The 23,167-nt window shown below is 36.5% G+C and overlaps 1 protein-coding gene across 1 annotated transcript in view; it reads left to right on the forward strand.

Annotated features, from left to right (window-relative positions):
• KIF21A (kinesin family member 21A) overlaps positions 1-23,167 on the forward strand; it is a 46,061-nt gene that overhangs the window by 19,015 nt on the left and 3,879 nt on the right. Inside the window, 19 exon segments of the mRNA XM_019611092.1 lie at positions 650-713; positions 1,291-1,485; positions 4,947-4,988; positions 7,311-7,395; positions 7,578-7,695; positions 8,964-9,152; positions 10,019-10,045; positions 10,048-10,217; positions 10,623-10,730; positions 11,252-11,320; positions 11,431-11,636; positions 12,307-12,460; positions 12,843-13,043; positions 14,375-14,476; positions 15,068-15,233; positions 15,749-15,769; positions 19,254-19,314; positions 19,530-19,584; positions 21,148-21,365. Of these exon segments, the coding sequence (XP_019466637.1) occupies positions 650-713; positions 1,291-1,485; positions 4,947-4,988; positions 7,311-7,395; positions 7,578-7,695; positions 8,964-9,152; positions 10,019-10,045; positions 10,048-10,217; positions 10,623-10,730; positions 11,252-11,320; positions 11,431-11,636; positions 12,307-12,460; positions 12,843-13,043; positions 14,375-14,476; positions 15,068-15,233; positions 15,749-15,769; positions 19,254-19,314; positions 19,530-19,584; positions 21,148-21,365 (2,251 nt within the window).

Below are 23,167 nucleotides of genomic sequence, written 5' to 3' on the forward strand. Positions count from 1 at the left end.
GTAAACTGCTTAATGAGTACATGAGTTCATATCAGTTCATGTTCTTGCTTCACGGATCCCTTGGAAGACATATGTTTTGTAAAAGGTAATGCAGGACTTGCTTTGGCAGTAAAAGGCACCCGTATAGCTCTCACCTCTATTTCCAGAGACTTCTGTTAATAGAAGTAGGTTGGGATTCTGTACCATTTGTTTAGGATTATCAGCAACATGAAATTTGAAATAATCCCTTTGGATAGGAATTACTTGTATGCTTAGTTACCCAATGTTAAATATTTAAGTACATGTGTGAGGACGCAGAGATGGGCGACTGTTTGCTTTTCACTTCATAAAACAATCAACTGATAGAAATACTACAAATATGTTGTTGTTCTTGTGCATTTTTTTGGGATCTTTTTGATTTATGATACATCCATTATTGAAAGTTACTAATGTAGGTGGAGTTGAACACAGAATAGAAGAAGTTACTTACAATAGTCCTGATCAAGGACACAAGAAGGAACCAAGCTCCTAATACAGCTTAAAAAAGAAATACATTTCGTGAATCAGATAAGATCTAAACGTGTAGCCCATCTGATTATTTCTCTGCTGGTATGTTGTGCCTAGTATCTGTATGAAAATATTAAGTGTTACCATTCCCCTCTCTCTTCAGGAGAAGGAAATGAAGAAATTAGCAACATGATTCATAATTATATCAAGGAAATTGAAGATCTCAGGTATTTATGTAATATGTCTTTTGAATCATTTTCATTTAAAACAAATACTGGTAACGTTAGCAGCTGAATACTTCACTTGACTGATTGTTGTGCAAAATTTGACACTGTTGTTTTGTGGTAACTTCATAACCTGATATAAATTATAGCACTGAGAAATGACTCTTAAAAATGTTCAAGATGATTAATATCCTAGACACTTGCATTTCTTTCTTGGAACTACGTCACTGCAAAAAAAAAATATATATATATATATATATATATATGTATATGGCTTTCCCACTTAGTATTAATTCTATATTATACAGTAGCTCTTGTGTAATGAACATACGTATCTATATACACTGTATGTATCTGTTAACATAGTGTGTCTCTATGTATTTGTAGATGTTCAGTAATTGTTCATTTAGAATTTACTTTGATTAAATGTGTACAGTTTCCGTAGCCACCATATAAAGTCATATGACCAGGAGATTTACCATGCTTGTTTTTTTATCTTGTATTGTAGTTTCTTCTAAAACTGAAGATAATGCATTACAATTGCAGATACTGAAGAGGTGTATTTGCTTTTTTTTTTAAGGGCAAAATTATTAGAAAGTGAAGCAGTTAATGAAAATCTTCGACGCAACTTGTCAAGAGCTTCAACAAGATCCACATACTTTGGTGGACCATCTGCATTTTCTATGCTTTCTTCAGAAAAAGAGACACTGGAAATTCTAGATATAGCCAAGAAAGATCTAGAAAAGCTGAAAAAAAAGAAAGAAAAAAGAAAAAAAGGTTGTGTATAAATAATAGTTTTATTTCTTTGTATTAGTAAGGAAGTGTATGTTTTATTTTTAGTTTTTAAACTTTGACAATTCAGAATACATCTTTTGTTGCTGTTGGGGTTTGGTTCCTTAACTAGTGTTTCCACAAACCCTTTTACACATCAAATGAACAGCTGTTTTTCTTTTGAATCTTTTCTTCCGAAGGAATATATGTTATTTACAGAATGAATGTTTCTGATATAACAATTCTTTTTCTTATGTCATAGTTATGCATAACCGTAAAAGCACAGGTGCTCTCCCTAACTTTAAAGCATTTGAAATTCAAAAAGAATTTTCAAGAACAAAAATTACGTTTTTTTTCCTTCCATGTGTCAAAGAAAAGATATTCTTAATAGCTGGGAATTCTTTAGTAGCTCCTGCAATGGCTTCTTTTGCTTTCTCTACCTTCTGCTTTTATTAATGTTTTTAATTTGAGGTTTCCTACTTTTCTGCAACGTCATGCTTAGCTGTTTTTTGTTGTCCAATTTCTCATCTACTAAAATGCTCATAGACATTGATATAAATGCCTGTTTAGATAGCAGTTAGTACAGCAAGAATGTGTGCGCTCCAAGACTTTGATTCTATTACAGGTCTTTCCTTTTCCTTGCAATTCTCAGTGCTTCTCGTCTATTCACTACACGACAACAGTAAATTTAACAAACCTGAAATGCAGTAGAAATATAAGGTAGCTTTGTGTTAGTGAGATGTGCAGCTTGGAATCTTACCCATAAATCCATACATTATACAGATGACTGATACTTGTGGAAAACACTCCTTTTAATGATAACTAAATTCTTTGTTGCATCTCATTTTTTTTCAGGACACTCTTTCATGGGTATTTAAGTTGATTTTGTGTGTTACATTTGTAGAAATTTGAAGAGAGGGTGGAAGTATTAAATGAAAGCAGCAGAATCTTCTGGCCTCACTTCAGACAAACACTTCAGTGTTTTTTAACATATTAGGAGGAAGCTTTTCACACAAGGTGGTGAAGCACTGGAACAGGTTGCCCAAGGAGGTTGTGGATGCCCCATCCCTGGAGGCATTCAAGGCAAGGCTGGATGTGGCTCTGGGCAGCCTGGTCTGGTGCTTGGCGATCCTGCACACAGCAGGGGGATTGAAACTAGATGATCACTGTGGTCCTTTTCAACCCAGGCCATTCTATGGTTCTATGAAGAAGATTTGCTTTTGTATGTTTTTAAATTTTTAAATTAAGCATGTGTTAAATACATGCTTAGAGCCCCAGTTGTTCAGTTAGTGTCTGAGTATTTGGTGATTGTTGACAGGGTTGCGACCAGAAAACATAAAAGTTACTACATATATTGAGTAATAGATCTTACTGTAGTAGATGTTTACTTCTAAAAGAAATACCAGAAAAAAAAAAAAAAAAGGCACCAAAAAAAGCTCCCCAAAAGCAGAACAAAACAAAAACATTTGGAAGTTTTCTACAGCAGTAAATAAAGGAGGTAGGTGCTAATTTTGGTCTTTTTCTAAAGATGTGCCTATGAGCAGTGATGCTTACACCAGGATGATAATATTGTCAGTGGGATAACCCAGTGGTCTGACCCAAGGGCGAGGACTAATTGTAATAAACTTGCATTATAGAATTGAGAACCAAAAGAGAATTCAAGTTGAAAGAGCCCTTTTGAAAGCGCAGCCTACATTTCAAAATGGGTCTTATGATCCCATTTTATAGAGTCTTTTTCCATTTTCTAGTCTTAAGTATGGTAAGGGTTGGCCCATTTGTAGTCTTCTAAATGGTTTTTATATTTGAGTTGCATGTGTCAGGAAAATAATTCCATAAATGCTAAGAATTAGAATTTGAGAGACTGCAAAATTGCAGATTGCTTCTATATAACTAATGAAATGTAAAATCTGTTTTTGGGACATATCATTGTAAGTTTTTATTCTGCCAAAATGTCAGGTGTTGGAAATGGATATACTGACGTATTGCAAAGGGACCATTTACCCTGTAGTTCGGAAGGGATTCTTTGCTCTACTTCTGTTTCCTACAGGCATTTAGCTGCTTTTACTGTACTACTCCTTTATAGGGTTGATATTATTTTAAAGTTGTCTAATTAGTGCTTTCCTATGAAAATAGGATTGGTAAAACTAGTTAGTAGCTCTGCCCTTACTGCCTTTCTTGATCTGCTCATTACCTGCATGAGGATCAGTATGATTGATTAAAGGTGCAGTTTTAAGTACATGCAACTTATATAAATTCTTCTGAAGTAGCCCAAAGACCTAAAAATTAGTTTTTGAATAAGCAGCAGGTATGTACTGCTTCATATCTGTAGCCTTTAATAAGCATGCATCATAAAGATTGTTGAAAACGGCTTACACCCCTGTAATGCTTTGACAACTGAAATACTGACATATACTTCCACAAACTGTGTGACATACTCACCAGAAGTCCCACAGCAAATCTCCCACGTCTCTTTCAGTTGTTAGTCAACCTTACACATCTTGTAACCTTTTTTGACTTTTGTCTTTTAACTTCTGTAACCTTTATTAATCTAAATTAGGAATAAAATTACATGAGGTTCGGCATGTTAGCATGTAGCTGGCACTGAAGAAAGGTAGCAGGTAGTGTCAAGTGGAAGGGCTCACACTCAAAGCTTGCTCATAATGGGAACATGAAGAATATAATTTAGGACATTCTACAGTTAAGTTATGCAGACACTTCTAAACAGCAATATTGCTCTTTGTTAAGGATGAAAAAGTACAAGTAAAAATACTAACTTTTTGTCCATCTCATTGCTTTTGATGTCTTTTTTTTTTTAATAACAAGCAATCACTGGAATGTACTTCTGAATCCCAAGAAAAAAAAAAACAACAACAAAAAACTGCAATTCTCTTCTTAACTTAAAAACAAATAAGATTCTAAACAAAAGAAATAATTGCAGTTCAAAAAAAGTTTGAATTCAGAATATATGATTCAGAATATTATTACTAAAAAAAAATAAAAATCTGATCCTTGTTCTGCGATGTTGCTGATAATATATAACAGTGGCAGCACCTATTGAATTTTTCAGTGTTTTACTTGCCAATTTTAACAGGAAAAAGTAAAGAGGGTTTCTTTGGTTTCGTTTTAGTTTTCTTTTTAGGACTAAGATTTTTGAACTCATGTTAGAAATAATTCTCAAAGTGAAATATATAACTTCTTCACGAGTATAACTTGAATTTCTAATCATTGGCAGTGACAGATTAGTTAACCTACAAATGCTGCTGCTTTGTTTTCTGTTTACTTTCCAACTGTTCAATATGTATTGCCTTTTTACTACTTGTTGTCTTTTGACAGTATTTTTTAAAATTTTGTTTTAAACTCCACGAGCTCATATATCATTTTTTTACCTTCTTATCACTTTCGCTTTTCACTGTCTGGTTTGTCCTTCATTGACTTGGCCTTCCAATACTGTACCTCGTGCTTTTGAAGGCTACAGAAACTTGAGGAAAGCAGTCAAGAAGAAAGAAGGTTGGAATATTTCCCAGGTTTTTAATTAACTGTCATTTCAATTAACTGGTTGTCATACAAGGAAAGAAGTTAGGTAGATTCTTAACCCCAAGAGTAGTTCATTTGGCTCTTCAAAATTCTGTCCTGTATTTTGGCTTTCGGCAAGTGCTTTAAAAGGAAGAAATCTCTATTGTGGAATTGAGGTTGACTTTGGGATTGCAAGCAGTTGTGGGACGGTGATGCCTTTGGGAATCGCTGTAGAATTTGGTAGTTTTCTTTCTTGCATGGCCTGGCCTGTATGAGATGGAAGGCAGGAGGAAGGTGCTGTAGCTAATATCATATAAAATGTTATAGTAGGCAATATAGCAACTTAATAATTTTAGCATATGAGTTTGGGCCTTTACACTTCAGTGAAGTCTGTTCATAGTCCCTTTAGTTTTATTTATTTATTGAAATTGCATTGCTGAAACATTGACCATTCCTTCAGTTCGATTTCGGCCATGGTAGTAGATATATTAGATAGTCACAGAGAACAGTCACATTGAAGGCTCTAAAAGAGAAATATGCTGCTGTTAAAAGCATGTGAAGGAGCTTTTGTTTATCAGCTATATACTTTGATCCAAAAACCCCATGTTGGATTCACGTAGAGTGATGATGTGAACCCACAGAGCAATAGAATACCCATTAAACAGTGTGGTTCTGCCTGGAGGAGCTGCTGGCTCTCCTTCCTCCTGCCTTCTCCCATTCATTAGGCAGAACTCAAGTTCTCTAGTGGTTTGTACTGGCTGCAGGAGAAGGGAACCTGGGAATTTTTTCTCATTTTGCATGAAGATTGCAACCAGGATCTGTTAGCACTTAGACTTGCTGTCCAACACAAACCAGAACATGTCGGCTGAGTGAGATGAGAATCTGTAGAAATGAGATTGCATGGCTCAGTGTTCCTTGTCTGGTGTTTGTTTTCTGTTCTAATGGAGGCAGGCTGCTGCCCAAGAGAAGGCAGTCTGCCCACTTCTGATCAGTTGCAACTGGGCTCTGTGCCACTGCTGGGGAGTGGGACAGGGGGAGCCATCTGATCTGTTTAAAAAGCAACAGAAAGAAAAAAAACTGCGTATACGTAGAAGCACTGTCTCTTAATTAGCACTCTTCAGAGTAGAGCTCTTTTATTTAAAGTGACTTTTAGATTTGAGTAGTTTCTCAAATCTTCTGAACGTTTTTTTGTCACTGCACTGAGTACTGGATTTATCACTTCTGTCTCTCATCTGGGCTCCTCTTGGTGTCAGTAGAGGAAGATGAATGTGCCTGATCAGTGACAGCACATAACTTGTCCCACCATTATGCAGTTGAAATTGGGTGAAGTAGAGTCCACCCTATGTGATCCCAACCATGTTTTTCATTATTAGTCCCTAATGTGTCTACTCCAGTTCTGTCACAATTTCCTTTCTATTGAGAATCGTTTCCATTTTGCATGTGTAGTTCTAGAGGGATTGATAGTTTGTCCTGGACAATTTGCAGAGTGCCATCAATTTTAAAATTTTAACATTTGCATGTGGCATCTCAGCTGTGCACTTAAAAGTTAAGAAGCCATCCTAATGGCTAATACACCAAATCAAAACTGCTGCAATTTGTATAAGCCCTCACTATGGTTACAGTCCAAGTCCTCAAGAGAGGACAGAATGTAAGAGTACTTGTCAGTTACATAAGTTTTGAATCGTACTCTGAAAAACAGAAACACAGACGTATACTAAAATATTGGGAAAGTTTCTTTTTGAAACACAATCTTGTTGCAACAATTCTGTTTTTCTGAACTATTTTTGTTATATTTGCCTATTTGGAGCATTCTCTTGATGTCTAAGTAGACAACTGATCCAAAAAACAGTTATAGTATGATATGTTAGGAAATACGCATAAACCTTAAGAGAAAACTTAGGCATGGTAGACTCTGTTATAACTTGAGGGCGTGTATCTATAATGTATATTGTACTTGCACATAATGTTCTTTCTTTGTTTAGTAAAAGCTGTTCTGGGTATGCTGCAACTTCCATGCAAAAAGAGTACAGCTGTGGTTTACAAACATATATTTTGATTGTCCCAGTCATGTGATATGGTCTAAAATAGTGTAATACTCATTAATGTTACTGGGCAAACTAAGATTAAAAGCAAAGAAGCATTATTTTGTTTTTTGTAGGAGCTTGGAAGTTGTGTTTTACCCATGCACAACCTGTATACTTTGTCTAAACACACTTTGGTTTCATCTTTGTTTTGAATTAAAACTTACTGTTTTGGGGGATGGGAAGCACTTGCTATTTCAGTTTGTGAATATTTTGTCTATGCCTTTTCTAGTAGTGTTAAGGATGACAACACAGATAACGAGCAGGAGAAGAGAGATGAAAAAGGCACTTCGGAGAGAGCAAATAATGAATTGGAAGCAGTAAGTATTTACAAGTACTTGTGTTGATTTGTTTATTGTCTGTGTACTGATTTATATGGTTGTTGAAAGAAAATTAGGAAAGAATGAAGTGAATATTGCTGCTTCTCAGTGATTGTAGGAAGTGAACAGGGGATGGAGAAGTGTGGATACGTTTTGATGTCTTTCCACTCCACATTTTGTAGGAGGAAATTCAGGAAGTAAGTGATCATGAAGATGAAGAAGAGGAAGATGATGAGGATGAAGATGACATGGAAGTTGTTGAAAGCTCAGATGAGTCAGATTCTGACTCTGATGAAAAAGGTGATGTCACTGCAATATTTCTGCAGATTTTTTGTATGAATCCTGTGTGCCATTCTTGGCTTTTTATGTGTGTGTGTTTGTTCATTTTTCGTTTGTTTGGCAGAGAAGATAGCATGTTGTCAATGCTGTTCATAATGCTTTGTTGGTTGTATATCCAGTGAATTATTTGTGAGTTATGGTGCTAAAACATACATCTGATTGAGTGTCTCTTTGCTGGCTTTAAAATTCAACAGAAGCTATTGAGTGCTTAATAAGGCATTTCTTCTTTAGTTAAAATATATGAAGCGAAAGTACTAGGTTGTTTTTGTGACTCAGGACTAATCACCAATTGACAGCTCCCATTTGGCTAATTTGGAAGAGGGTAAAATTTAATTTTGAAATGCTGGAAGTCCATAACCTTCGTCACTTCGCAGATGTTGTGGCTATTCATGTAGAAGCATCAACATCTGGTGTACTTGTGGCATCCAAATTAGGATTGCCATGGAGAGAAAGAACATTACCAGCAATTCACTCATGAGTTGGGCCAAATAGGCAAATCAGGGCTGTTGATTCCTGCATGTTTGAGAGTCACATAAGCAATTAGCAACAATTGCAGAACCTGAAATAAATCCACATTTTAAAAATTAGTTCTGGAGCACGTAATCTTAAAAAAACAAAAAACAAAAAACCTCTGATTGAACAAAGCAATTAGTTAAGCATTTACAAATTTTGTGTGGGGATTAATTCTTTTTCTTTACTTTTCCCTCTAAATCTTCTCATTCCACCTTCGTGAATACTGAAGCTTCTCTTCTGAGGATTCTGACTTCATTTTTCCATAAGCCAGAGAAGGGAAGTTCTCCCATTGGAGTCTGCCAGTAGCTGAATTTTCCTTTTCTAACCTGCTGGGTTTCTGAATGAAAGTTATTGTGCAGCCCTGAGGTGATTGAACTCTCACAGCCTGTGAAACTTTTTATGGGGAAAGACAGATTGCTGTTGTTGAGATTTAAATGTAAAGAATTACAACAGCTGAGTAACTGTTTTCAGTGAAAGATATCTTTACTTCCTTCTTTCCCATTCCTAGAATGGAGGGTGTTTAAAGGAGAGATATGGTCAGGATTTCCAGATAGTGGTTTTGCTTGCTGCATTGTATTTTGTCTGAAGTTCTCATAGGTAAAATTACATGCCATAAAATGACCCTAACATTGCAGGAGGAATCCACAATTATGTGGTTCTCATTGTTACATTAACAGGAATCTTCATTTTTAATTATCCAAATCTTTTTATTTCAGAAAATTATCAAGCTGACTTGGCAAATATCACCTGTGAAATAGCCATTAAGCAGAAACTAATAGATGAGCTAGAGAACAGCCAGCGAAGATTGCAGACACTGAAAAAACAATATGAGGAGAAACTAATGATGCTACAACATAAGATTCGAGACACTCAACTTGAAAGAGATCAAGTTCTTCAAAACTTGGGTAAGAATTACAACATCATTTAAATTGAAATTTGTAAGATCTGCAAGTTGAGTTGTTTCTAACATCTTTGCTTCCTTTTGCAAATGTGGTAACAAATTGTGGGAAATATAAACTAGTTTTTACTCATAATGCAAGTGGATCATACTTTGTTTCTACCAGAATGGTGAGAGAGATTTTTGAGGTCCTGTGGGAGTTGCTTTTGTGTTTGCTTTCAATTTTCAAGGAGCTCTCATTTTCTTTTTAACATAGTTCTTGAGATGGTACCCGAATTAAAAGTTTTCTTTAGCTCCAACCTCCCCCCTTCCTTTCGACTGTCATGAGCTAAGAATGAGAATCAAAGCAGCCCTGTAGAAGTGTTCTACAGACCAAGCTTTTTAATATGTGGTAGTCTTAAGATGAAAAATGAACTGTGGCACAGGAAGTCATGAGCCACAAATAAGTTCAAGTTTTGGGAGAGTATAGGGGGAAGTGTTTTTATTGATTTGTTTTGACTCTTTCATACTGAAAAGATACTATATATGCTTTATGGTTGTGTACTTGATATGCTTTCACTGTTCCCTTATTCTTCCTTAGACCTTCCCTTTTCATCAGCTCAGAAGTGGATACTAGGCTTGATGGCTCTTGGGATATGGTTTGAGTAATCCTATCAGCTTGTGCACACGTGTGAACATGCATGTGTGTATCTGTCTTCAGATATTTGGATATCTGTTTTCCTGCATTGAAACAGTGCAGGTGACAGGAGCTAGATACAAATGAAAATTTTCAAGCATATTGCAAAAAATGCTAAAAGCAGAGAAAAGTCGTCTGACGTGGCAAAGCAAAAATCTCTTAAACAAAAGCAGATTAAGAATTCTCTTTTGCTCTAGGTTCTGTAGAGACATATTCAGAAGAAAAGGCAAAAAAATCAAGTCAGAATATGAAAAGAAACTCCAAGCCATGAATAAAGAACTTCAGAGACTTCAAACAGCTCAAAAAGAACATGCACGACTGCTTAAAAATCAATCTCAATATGAAAAGCAACTGAAGAAACTGCAGCAAGAGGTGACAGAGATGAAGAAAACCAAGGTATGTTTCAGTATGTTGAAGTGTCAGGCAATGACTGTTTGTTCTCTGGAAAATGAGATCACCTGTGCATTTATTCACTGGATAACTCTGTTACACGCTGTCAGCTGCTCAAAGGACTGAAAATGGAAGATAGGAAGACTAGGCTATTCCTATGTGTGCATGAATGTCTGCGGAGTCCTTTTAGGTTTAATTAATGGAAATTAGTGCATGAAACATACAGAGCTGCTTGTGCTGCTTATTACCTGTTACTCAGCACTGAGTGAAGAAGACATTAGATGGAAGTAAATTGCTAAAAGCATGTAATGTGCTGCAAGATGGCAGTTTGGAGAAAACTCTTTATATAAATGGGGGCAGGGAATAGCACTTCAATGCAAATGGCTTTTCTAAGTGATGACTTCTTCACAGGTTCGCTTGATGAAACAAATGAAAGAAGAGCAGGAGAAAGCTAGAATGACTGAATCAAGAAGAAATAGAGAGATTGCACAGCTTAAAAAGGAGCAGCGCAAACGAGAGGTGATTTAACAGATAAAGAACTTGCATTTGGGATAAATGGCTGTCACTGACATGTGCATTAAATTGAAGGCATGTGCCCTATGTATATGCATTCATTGAGGCTGGCAGCACGTACCTGGTTATTTTTGCAAGTCAAAATACACATAATTTGATTTGACTTCTGTGATCACTCAGTTCCTAGTTTTAAGTTATAAGTGCAACAGAAAGCAAAAGACTTACTCATTATGTGTATCAATATTATTTTATCACCAAATCTTTACAAAACCATTGCTACTGCCTCACTTGCATGCAGGTGTTCTTTTTGATAGAGAGTAACTTTATTGAAACATTCATTTTCATTCTGCCCTAGAAAGACCAAGAGGGTGCTGCAACTTGTCGAGTCACTTCACAAGAGTTCTGCAAACTTAGTGTGTGAAGTTGTTGTTGTTGTTGTTGTTGTTATTTTTAATTTATGTATATGGTAGATTTCTTGTAACAGAAAATGGAGGAAATATTATGTGCTGTTTGTGTTTCTTCCACAGCACCAGCTCAAGCTTCTGGAAGCTCAGAAAAGAAATCAGGAAGTTATCTTACGTCGCAAAACTGAAGAGGTATTGCCATAAAACAGTAATGCATCTTAGACAACAGAAGATATTATATTGCTGCAACTTTGAATGTAGATTCAGGGAGAGGTAGCTGTGTCTTTGCACTCTTGTTTCAGGTCACAGCCCTTCGTCGGCAAGTCAGGCCTCTGTCTGATAAAGTGGCAGGAAAAGTGAGTCGAAAGCTGAGTCTGCCTGAACATCCTACTCAAGAACCAAGTTCTAGCTTATCAGTTGAGCACGATGGTTCAAGGACGGCAGCGCAGCAGAAGATGAGAATTCCTGTTGCAAGGGTTCAAGCATTATCTGTTACAAATGGAACAGGGTAAGGGTTAAAACTCTTAGAATTTGTTAAGAGAACTGAAAATTGCATGGACTTTATAACAGATATTCTTATGATGATACTTATTTCAATTGTTGGTATTTCTCAAACTACAGTCAGGTAATGCTCATAAAATGGATTTTTTTTATCATTATCAAATGTAATTTCAATTTTATGGGCTTAAGTGTGGAATAACATAAAACAACATTAAAGGATAAATTGCACTAAAATTTCAAAATCCAGTTAATCTATTTTTAAAGAAATATCCTTATTGGTCCAAGAGCTGTAATGTTTAAATTCAAATAAAATCTTGTTGCAAAACGTAGTTTAATATATACCGATGATTTTCCACTGCAGTTTCAAGTACGTTTCCTTGTTAAACAGGGAATGATTCTTAGCTGTCATCTTATTTCAGTTGTGCATCATGTAAGATGCCAGGGTTTGATACCTTTTTTTCTACTAGAATGTAGAGGGTTTGATACCTTTTTACTACTAGAATATAGTAGAATTTGGTGGGGGAGTGCAGGTAGGTGTCTAGTGCAGTGACAAACTGCAGGAAATTTTGCAAGGTATTTTTAAGTTATCCATTAAAAGTATTCTGGCTTGATTGTTTCCACGTTCAAATCTGAACTACTTCAGCCTTAGATGTATGTTTCTCCTGAATTTACCACAGGAAGAAATATCAGCGGAAAGCAGTGACAAGCAGAGTTTACTCCTCAAGGGCAGCCAGGATGAAGTGGCAGTTACTTGAACGCAGAGTCACTGATATCATTATGCAGAGGATGACCATTTCCAATATGGAGGCAGATATGAATAGGTTACTTACGGTGGGTGAGCTGCTATGGACTATGATCTGCACGGTCATATTGACTATAAAGAGAGCACTCTGTTTATGTTTGTGGTAAATATGTGGCTGTGATGCTAGCATAAGCAGTGACTCAGAATTCCTTGCTATCAATGAAGAAACTTTTAACTTCTATACACTTTTGGACAATAGGATTTCTGTGCTTAGCAAGGAATAAAAGCATATAATGGGTTAATGTAGTAAATATATTAATACACTTAAGTGTAGGTAATTTACTTACTAAAATTTAACTTTAAAAAAATTTTTAATTTTAAAAAGGAAAGGAAAACATAAAGAAGGTACTTCAGTGCCTTAAGTGCTTACTAATTACTTTCTATGTAATGTTTTGTCTTTGGGGAAAATAGCAACGTGAAGAACTTACAAGAAGAAGAGAGAAGCTTTCAAAGAAAAGGGAGAAGCTCATCAGGGATGGGGGTGGCAGTGAAGCAGATAGAAATGTCCAGAACATAAATGAAGAAATGGAATCACTAACTGCAAATATAGACTACATTAATGACAGCATTTCTGACTGCCAAGCAAATATTATGCAAATGGAAGAAGCAAAGGTAGGTCAAATATTAATTTAAATAATGGAAAGGCAGAAGAGAAGCAGCCTTGAAAATGTGCTTATTTAGAAATGAATTTTATTTTCATTCTGTGGTTATTGAATTAGGAACTAGGAATAAGTGAAGTCTGAAGTGAAGGCTGTTTATACAACTGGGCTTCGAGATGTGAATCTCGGGCTTAATGTTCTAATGCAAGTTAAATACTGCAAGGTGTTTAAACATCAAAACTGATGCTTTCTATTCTCCTGGTGCCAAATTGAATTACTGGAATCAAAGGTTACCAGGTTGTGTTCACTTTCTGCAGCTGTTGGTATACTTCTACTTTGTTGTATTGTTTTTGTATGCTTTAAATATATGTAAACGATTTTGTATGTCATCACCTATGTAAATTATTACCTATTGCATTTTTGTAAATTTTCAATTATGGAACACTTGCTATCTGTAATCAAGGAGGCTTTTCAGGAAAAGTTGCTTGAGATAGACTTCTTAGACAGACAGTTTCCCATTAAATTGCTACTCTGATTGGTGTAGAAGCAGTTTATCAAAAGCAGTGAAATTCAGATGTGAAAACTTCATATGCGTCACACTGTACATGATCCAGCATGAAGAACACAACAGCCAGTCTTTTAGATATCTCAGTGCATGATGGTATGAAGTCTGAACTGTAACACCAACTCCTTTTTTATACAGCAGTTTCTGAGTTCTCCCTGTGCCACACTGGGCTAATTTGTGCCTTAATGCATTGTACATTGCCAGCAGCTTTTACTGTTTTAATCACATCAGGGTTCCTTGAATTTTGGACAGCATGGTGTGAGGTTACTGGACTTTACATTAACAGTAAAATGGTAGTGAACACAAAAGATTATTCCTGAGAGTTCCAAGTGCTTAATATTAACTGAGAGTAATCAGAAGAATGATGAAAAGAATAGTGAGAGAGATCTTCAAATATACAAAGGCTGCAGAGATTAAAGAAATGCACTTATTTCTGTATGCACTGTGAATAGCATAGTCGGGAGAAAGAAGGGCTCCGAGTTAGAGGCTAGTAATAATGTTCTGATAGGAAAGAAATGAAGCATTGCAAGAGACTTGGAAGGATGTGGAATCTGTACCATGAGGTAGTTTGGGGATAGTTTGGAAGAAAACACACACACACACACACGCACACCACCCACCAGGATGAAACTGTGTGACATGGTGTAGAAGTATCTAAGGGAATAACTGGATGATGTTGCAGCATTCTCCCACTATTTCTGTTTTCTGTAATTATGGTAATGTTAGAAAAAAACCTTTGTTTTTTCCCAAACCTGATGGTTTTATTGCTGCATATGTAGGAAGAAGGAGAGACCTTGGATGTAACGGCAGTGATAAATGCTTGCACTTTGACAGAAGCCCGATATTTGCTTGATCACTTCCTCACAATGGGTATCAATAAGGTAATGCAGAGTGTGAAGTGTGTGTGTGCATCAAGACTATTACATGTATCATGAGCAGAGCTGGTAAAGGCTGGTAAAGGTTGGCTAATTTGAAAATTTATGACTATGGAAAGTAAACACAAACAAAGCAAAGCAGGTCAGCACTAATGAGTTGTACTGGTTCAAAGTGGAGGCCCTTGAGATCCTTTGTACCCGTCAAGCTGTTACGTGTTTTTCAATCCCCAGAAGAGTCCACTTCACTCTATGAAAAACTAGTGTTGCTGTAAGAGCAATATGAGGTAATTAGTAATCAAATTCTTTCCATTGTTTTTTTTTTTTAACAAGCTCTGAGGTAGTGCTCGGTGTTTTTTTTTTCTTTTTTTTTTTCTTTATGAGACTGGCACAGCAACTTTCTTGAAAATATGATCCATTTTTAAAATTAGTTTCAAGATAGGATAATATATTATTTCATGGCATGCTTTGGTCAGACTTGGGCTTTTGAGTAGAGCAAGATGGGTCTTCATAAAACTTTGGGAAGTAATGTTTTCATAATGAATATTTGGCACTTTATGACAACGTACACATGAATCACATGCTTGTTTTCTCTCTTAGGGGCTCCAAGCAGCTCAGAAAGAAGCTCAGATTAAAGTTCTTGAGGGGCGCCTTAAGCAGACAGAAATTACTAGTGCTACTCAAAACCAGCTGCTGTTTCATATGCTAAAAGAGAAAGCTGAGTTGAATCCTGAACTTGACGCTTTGCTGGGTCATGCTTTGCAAGGTAATTTTGTCATCTTGTATTCCAAATAGTCAGCTGCATGTCACGTTTGCCTTTCATGCATGCTGTACTGGGCATTCTAGGTTGTTTCTTTTCTGAATAGATGCTGTATTTTAATGTATTAAATTTTTAATTATTTCACAATTGATATGCATGTATGTCATGTGTAAGTATATCCACTCAGCAGTGAAATGGAGGAAATTCAGAAGCTTTTTATTATTGAGGCTTTAAAATTCAAGTATTTCACCTACTACTTTTATAAAAGACTGCCTTTACAGTTTCATATGACTTTAATTTTTGAATGTGAAATTCTAAACGTAATTCTGTTCAATCATCGTTTGTTAGTGATTTTCAAAGTGGCACTGTATGTCTGCTACGGCATCTATTCTACTTCTTGTGAGATAGTATTAAGGAAAAGTACAGGATACATTTGGGTGCTTTTGTTTTATTTCTTTTTATACCTGGATATGTTTTGATTGGAGTGTTGCTTTTGTTTCCTTGTTGCTGTTATTGCACAGACCTAGATAGCATACCACTGGGTAAGTATGTCTAGCTTTCTGTGTACTGTACAGCTGCATGAATTACTAATTCATTCATGTTCACTAACTGGTATATCTTAGAATTCGTGTGTGCGTGAAGTTTGCATGGACTATGCTGTAAATGTACTCATTTATTATGAGCCTAATGAACATTTCTTCTTTTCTGAAACCATCTATAGCCTCATGTTATCTTTGTTAGACATGATTTTGGCTGAGGAAAAAGAAATAATTCATAAATGCAGTTCATTTTCTGTAGACAATTTACTTTGTAATGTAAATAATTTACAGAATGCAGATATCTCACTTTTTCAATTGGATTTAGTTGCTGACCGCTAATTTTGTGGAGATGAATCTTTTGTTGCTTCTAAACAATTTTCAAGTAAATGACATACGTTTCCTTCTCTCCTGTGACTCCTGGTCACGAAATTGGTTATGTTTGAAACCTCAAATATTCCTGATGTCAGTAACTGTTTGTTTTGTATCATCTCCTGTTCCGTCTAAGCCCATGAAGCTACCCAGGAACATATCATATATACAAGACTTTGTCTTGAAGTGTATAGATCATCGCCTGAGCTGGTGAGAGCACTTACAGCTGTGCAGTGCCCTGACAGGTGGCACCTGATGAACATGCCAGGGCATGCTGCTGCATTTGCTGAGTATTTCTTCAGATGCACCAGTGGTTATTAGTAATGTAGTTGTCTAAAATAGCCTCTGTTCTGTACACATGTGCATGTGTGTGCCTGTTCACCCCTGTTGGAGTGAAAACAAGGCTTTTCTAGCCAGGATGTTCGCATTTCCTTTTAGCTCTAGATGGGACTTTACTTGTTAACAGCGTCCAGAGCAACCTTTTGAAAATAATTTTGTTAAATGCATTCAAACAGTAGCACTGTTGTAAAAATTTTTGGAAAATACGTATGCTAAAGAAGCTTTTTGATACTCTGCAAGCCTGAACTGAGGCTTTTAAAACACACGTCACTCAGGACTGTGATAACACTTGATAGGAAGGAAACTTCACTGTGAGTGTATCTAAACTGAATATGCCATACTAACCTTAGTCCACACTGAAATTCACGCTTTTGGTAGTCTGTATTTTGTAAATCACTTGTAGGTAGACCTTTTTAGCTGGAGGAAGTTCAGAAAGCACCAAAGAGAGGCTTCGAGGCTGGGACTGCCAGCAGCGTGGCTGGGGCACTCTGGCTGCAGGGCTCCCTGGTAAATCAGTTATCTCAATAGTCTGTCCGGAAGCTCAGGGGCAGTACTGAGTGCCATCCCAGACAGTAACTTGTACCTTCAGAGTGCTGGTCATCAGCTGCTCTTGACTTTGATGCCTTTTTGCAGCTCTGGGGTCTGTATGTTTTTAGCAGTTTGAACACGCTTGGCTTGGAGAAATGCAGGAGTTCCCCAAGATAGTTGTGTACCTGTGTTCAAATGTAGACTGAAGAAAAGGTTTCAATCTGCATCAACTTACATCACAAGCTCAGATTTTTATCTTCAGACCAGGCTTCTTATGCACATGGACTTTGTGTGCGGATGAACTCTTCACACCTATTCAGACGTTAATGTGACCACAAAGTTGGGTCTTGAAGTCACTCCTTTCTGAAGCACCTTCCCACCCATGACATCTGGATGTGCCTGGTTGTGACTCAAAGCTTTGTACGTGCAGATCCTGAAAGAGCAGCTCAAATGTCATCTCCTTTGGATTAAATTGCTGGTTTGCTGCACTGTTCTGGCACTGTTCATTTTTCTCTGTGTGAGGATGAAGACCTCGTCATAAAGTCATCAGAAAAGCTCTCCACTGATCTTTGATCACTGATCTATTAGCAGTTATGTCTCCTGCTCCTCACAAGCACTACTGCCTTCAATGGCTTAATTGTTCCTTTTTATCTCCTCTTGCTCAGGACTTCCTGCAGAATCTTGCTCTTCTCTCCCTTCTCATCTTTTTCGTTGGTTCTCTCTGCTGTTTTCTACCTGGGGCTTCTCACAGGCTTCCTGTGATCCATTGCAGATAAACTCAAGAAAAATATTTATGTAGCATGTCAGGTCATGTTAGTGGGAATCCACAAGTAAAATCCCATCTTTTGTGGCCGTATGGCTCTTTCTACTTTTCACAGGTACGGCAGAGTTGATCACAAGCCCTTTATGAGAAGGCCATGACTTCTCCAGGAAACATTTTTTAGAAGTAGCATGGACAAGAAGGCAGCATTTTCCCTTTCTTTATTTTTTTGGACAATTCAGCTGGAGACTATTTATCTTTCCCTCCCTTTCTCCAGAACATGAACCTAAATTTAAAATACGGAATTTAAGTATGAATTAAAACATGATTTAAAATTGGTGGACGCATTTCTTTTAATATGGGTACCAAATATGTTGGTTCTGTGTATTACAGATGTTACTTACTTTCTGGCAGAGATATTTAAATAATCTTAAAGTACTCAAACAATAAAGAAGAGATTTAGAAGAAAGTCGTGAGAGTATTACTTAATCCCTAACGTTTCATGATTATGTTCAAAAATATGGATCTTGCAGGAATTTAATATCTATATCTTTAAACTATGCATAGAATGTATTACTATACTAACATGCAAGTAAGAAAATTTGTTTTCCCAGCAGTTTGGAATTGTTGTACATATGACTTGGACTGATCCTCTTAGCTTAATGTTTTGCACCATTTGCATGCAGACATGCATCCATCTGATGTTTGATAGTGTTACAGGATGTGACGTGCATGCTGGGTTTGTCTGTTGTGAACAGCTTTATGTCCCCATTTTTCTTCAGGATCATTTTATACTGAAGAGCTTTGTGCAGTTAGCTTCAATGCAATCAGTATTTTTTAGAAGCAGTTCTATAGTATTACGTGGTGGTCATCCTGTTTTGAAACCTAGATGCTTATGTACTAATGAAGTGCTTGTTTCTTGTCAGGCTGATGTTGCAATTCTGTATATACTGAGTCTGAGCCTCAACTCACTTGCTAGTTAAAAATGCATTATTTCTTTCACCGTAACAGATTTGATGCAGTATTGGAGCAAGGTGATTATGAAAAAGGAGTCAGAACAGAGATCCTCACTGTTCATTGATTTGCATCTTCTCTTGCATGTCTTGCAGATAATGTCTTTTGCTTTGTCTTCTTTCTTTCTTCCAGATTTCATTCTACAGTTTATTTCTCTTTCTCTGTCATCCATGTTGCTCTGCTACAATGAATAGAGGACCACATCCAACACAGTATGCCAAGGTCTATGATTTCTTTAGGCTGTGTGAAAGAACTCAGGACAACTTATGAGTGAAAAGATTACAGAAAAAATAGAGAAAACCAGGAAAATTCCATGAGAACTGCCTAGGAAATAGTGAAGAGTATTTGTAAATCCCTACCTATCATACGCTGATCATCAACATTCAGTGTTGTCTGAATTGTTTTACGTACTATGCAAAGCCCGAATGTCCTTTTGTAGTTGGACAGGCTAACAGTATTCTTTTGGAATTTTTCTAGACAATTTGGAAGATAGTACAGATGAGGATGCTCCGTTGCACAGCCCTGGGACAGAAGGAAGGTGAGTGATCTTTGTTAACAGGTAACTGGGTCTGGTTCTAAAAAAATTACCATCATTTCTTCTTTTTGTAATACATTACATATTCATCAGAAGATACCTGTGATGTTTTCCTTTCAATTTGCCTATCAATTCAATGGACAGAAATGTTAAATTAAAATATGCATTCTAAAAAGTTGTCTATTTTCTTACTAATTGTGTTGCAATTTTTTGTTTAGTGCATTATCTTCGGATCTTTTGAAGCTTTGTGGTGAAGTCAAACCCAAAAGCAAGGTATACTGTAGAATAATTAGAATTCATGCTTTGCTTTGCTCTAGAGTCATAAGCGAGCAAAGACAAACTGAAGGTGAACTGAGATAATGCTTGTATAATTTGTATGTAGTGTGTTTTTTGTGTAATACTCCTCTCTGTGAAGTAATAATAAAAATACATTGTTTTTCACTATCTTGTGGCTGAATTTTCACACTTACAGAACAGATATTTTCATAAATTGATAGCATTCCAAACTGAGTAGATTTGCAGTTGAGAATTAATTAACATAATGAGGGGTAGGGGTCAGGGTATGTTCAAGTTGGGGATTAGGAAAAGATTCATCACCAGGAAGTAGCTGGGCACAGAACAGGCTGCCCAGGGCCCCAGGCTGCCAGAGTTCAGGGAGTGTTTGGACAACACTCTCAGACACATAAAGTTTGAAGTTTGGATGGTGCTGTGTGGAGTAAGGTGTTGGATTTGAGGATCCTTATGGATCTCTTCCAACTCAGAATATTCTATGATTCTACAATTAACGAGGCTGCTGTTTAATATTAATGCCAGTGGGAACAGAAAACATTTTTTTCTTTTCTTTTTTTTTAAAATTTGCTTCCACGGTCATAGGAATTTAAGGAGCTTATAAGATAAAATTTGACCTTCGGGTTCTAAATTAAAGTTATTGTTGCAGGTAGGTTGGCTGCAGTTTAATATTAATAGCAGTGGGAACTAGAAATGTGTACTGTTTGTGATTTGCTCCTGTGGTCACAGGAGCATAAAGCAAATTTGTAAAGGAAGTAGAAGTTCTAGCCTCTATGCTTTGATCTACAGTTGACTCTGGAGGACTGTATATAAGTTGGCTGTTGCATTATTGATAGTGTTATTTGACTGTGCAGCTCTTTGGGTAGGTAAACTGAAGGAGTTTGATCTGAAAATGTTGGCATGAAGTAAACGTGTCATTTTTGTGAGGGCTGTGTTCACACTGGGCTTTTGTCTTTCCCAGAGGTGTTTCTTTCCTTAAGGAATAGATTTCAAATTTGCAGCAACTAAACTCCTAACATGCATGACCAGTTCTCTAAGAATGATGGTGTTGTGCAGAGCTTGGCTCCTTTGTGAGGCTCTCTGCTGTTTCCTAACTGTTGAAATGCTGAGAGAATCTTAATTCATCTTAGCTTATGTCAATTTAGAAGTAGTTTAAGCCACCTAGCAGCTACTTTTACATCGGAAGCATCATTGTAAGAAGTTACTCCTATGTAATTGTAGTTATTTAAATCCACGCTTTGCATTACTCCTCTGCTTTGAAACATTTCATTTGGATAAATCTTAGGGAGTAATAGATGCTTGTTGTTGGTTTCCAAGGACATCCTTTCAAACAGTTGTCAAATCAATGTTTTTCAGTTGAATTTGACTTACCTTCTCTGAAATCTTTGCCAAGGAGTACAGATGAGCTTCTTAATTTAGTTTCTAAAGGAAGTTGCCAAGTGATTTGAGGAGAATGCCATTTACAAGCTAACGATAATCTTAAATGTAGCACTCTTGAAAGATTCTAGGAAGTGATTAAGTTGCAACTTGCTTTTTGTTTGTCTCCAGGCCCGCCGGAGGACCACTACACAGATGGAATTGCTGTATGCAGATAGCAGTGATTTAGTCTCTGACATTAGTGCGGCAGAATCTACTTTGCCTGGCCTTCTTGCATCTGCTGCAGAAACCCAAGAAAGCGGGATGACTGCTGACACAAATGATACTTCTGCTAGGGACAGAGAGTTTATTCCCCCACCATCTGGCTTACCTTCTAAGATAGGCAGCATGTAAGTTTGGCCATGCTGTACTAACTGTTCTTTGCTTTTTAAAAATGCATGTTGCCCATTTCTTGTAATCTATTATTTTAACTAGACAAGGTAGGTTAATATACTTGAAGCTTACTAAATAATACTGACAAAACCTTTCTTTCTTTTCTGCCATCACACTCTCGACATTAGAAACACACTGTTGAAAATAATGTGCTGCTTACAGGAGATCCAAACTTCTCTTGTTTTGTGATAGTGAAATCATTATTGCCTTGTTTCTAAATAGTGGGAGAAAAATCCATCTAGTGCTTTGTTTCACTAGTGCTGTGGGAAATTTGCTTTCTTGGGGTGCAGCAAGAATATGCTTAGAACAGCAGGGAGATCAAAACCAAACCAAAACAAATAACTGGCAACAAGAAAAAATGAAGTAGTGTACCAATAGTATCTGTGTGTGGTCTCAACTGTCAGGTTAAATCTTTGTGGGAGACTTTATGCAGACCTTGCTTAACCTGAAGAAATCTTTACACTCACGTGCTCAATTAATGTAAAGCTGATACAGACACAATTAATACTAGGAATCCTCAAAAATCCTCTCTAGTTACAGACGGTGCTTACCAGCAGAAGAGTTTTACTAATTGAAATTATTACTCGATGCCAAATTAAACTAAAAATTTTGTTTTGATCCTTTTTATTATGAGGCCAGTAGTTGTCTCTCATGTACTCCAAATGTGTTTTATTTCATTTGCTCTTAGTGTTCTTTTTATATCTTGTGATATTACTGGTGATTATTAGCCATTCACTGCTAGAGATGCTAGAGACCTGTATTTTTAAATACTAGCTTCTGTGTTCCATGAACTCTTGTGTAAAATAATTGCACATATTGTATTCAGTGATATGGAAAAACCATATCCCATAGCCATCTTCGTGTCACAAATGCTGGAATTAGGCATCTTTCACTGTACACCTGTCCTATTTGCATAATATTTTTACAGTGGTTTCCATCTAATGTACACTTGCAATTTTGTGTTATTTCTGCTGTGTGTTTCTGGCATGTGCTTGAAGTGGCAACATGAACCATAAAACACCGCTGACAGCAATTATTAACCCGTGCTGATGCCTTCAGTGCATTTTACATGTTGAATATGCTTGAAAATAATGCTCTTGGGGGGTTAGGATATGTGGGGAAACCCACATATTTTAGCAGTTAGCTTGAGTTCACTAGAGATTCTTGAAGCTTCAAGATTTAAAACATCAAGTGTTATGGCCTGACAACCAGGACTCAGGTAATAGCAACTTTTGCCTAGCTCCATCTGCTTTGTGAAAGTCATCTAGCATGTAGCAAAACAGAATTTTTCTACAGAACTGTATTCTGTGAGCATTATATAGTTGTCAGTAAATCAGTTTAGTCAGCAGCAGGCCTCACTGGTGCTTTGTTATTGGTCAAAATAGCCACAATCAGCCTGGCCTGTAGTGATGTCTTTGCTGTAAGTGAAAGGGTGTTTTTTCTTTTTTTCCCCTTTTTTCTTTTTTTCCCCTTTTTTCTTTTTTTCTCCTTTTTTCTTTTTTTCTCCTTTTTTCTTTTTTCCCCTTTTTTCTTTTTTCCCCTTTTTCTTTCCTTTCTTTCTTCTTCTTCTTCTTTTTCTTTATTTTTTTTTTTTTATATTCGTAGTCTATCTATTTTATAGTATCTCTGTTTTTAGTACTTATCTATCTTTCTTTTACTCTTACTGTACTGTACTATTCTATTGCTAAGTCTAGTTTAGTTTAGTATTTTTTTACGTGTTCCAGTTTATCTTACGAGTACTTAGTACCTAATCCGTAAG

Source organism: Meleagris gallopavo, chromosome 1 (genome assembly GCF_000146605.3).
Source record: "Meleagris gallopavo isolate NT-WF06-2002-E0010 breed Aviagen turkey brand Nicholas breeding stock chromosome 1, Turkey_5.1, whole genome shotgun sequence".
NCBI lineage: Eukaryota > Metazoa > Chordata > Aves > Galliformes > Phasianidae > Meleagris > Meleagris gallopavo.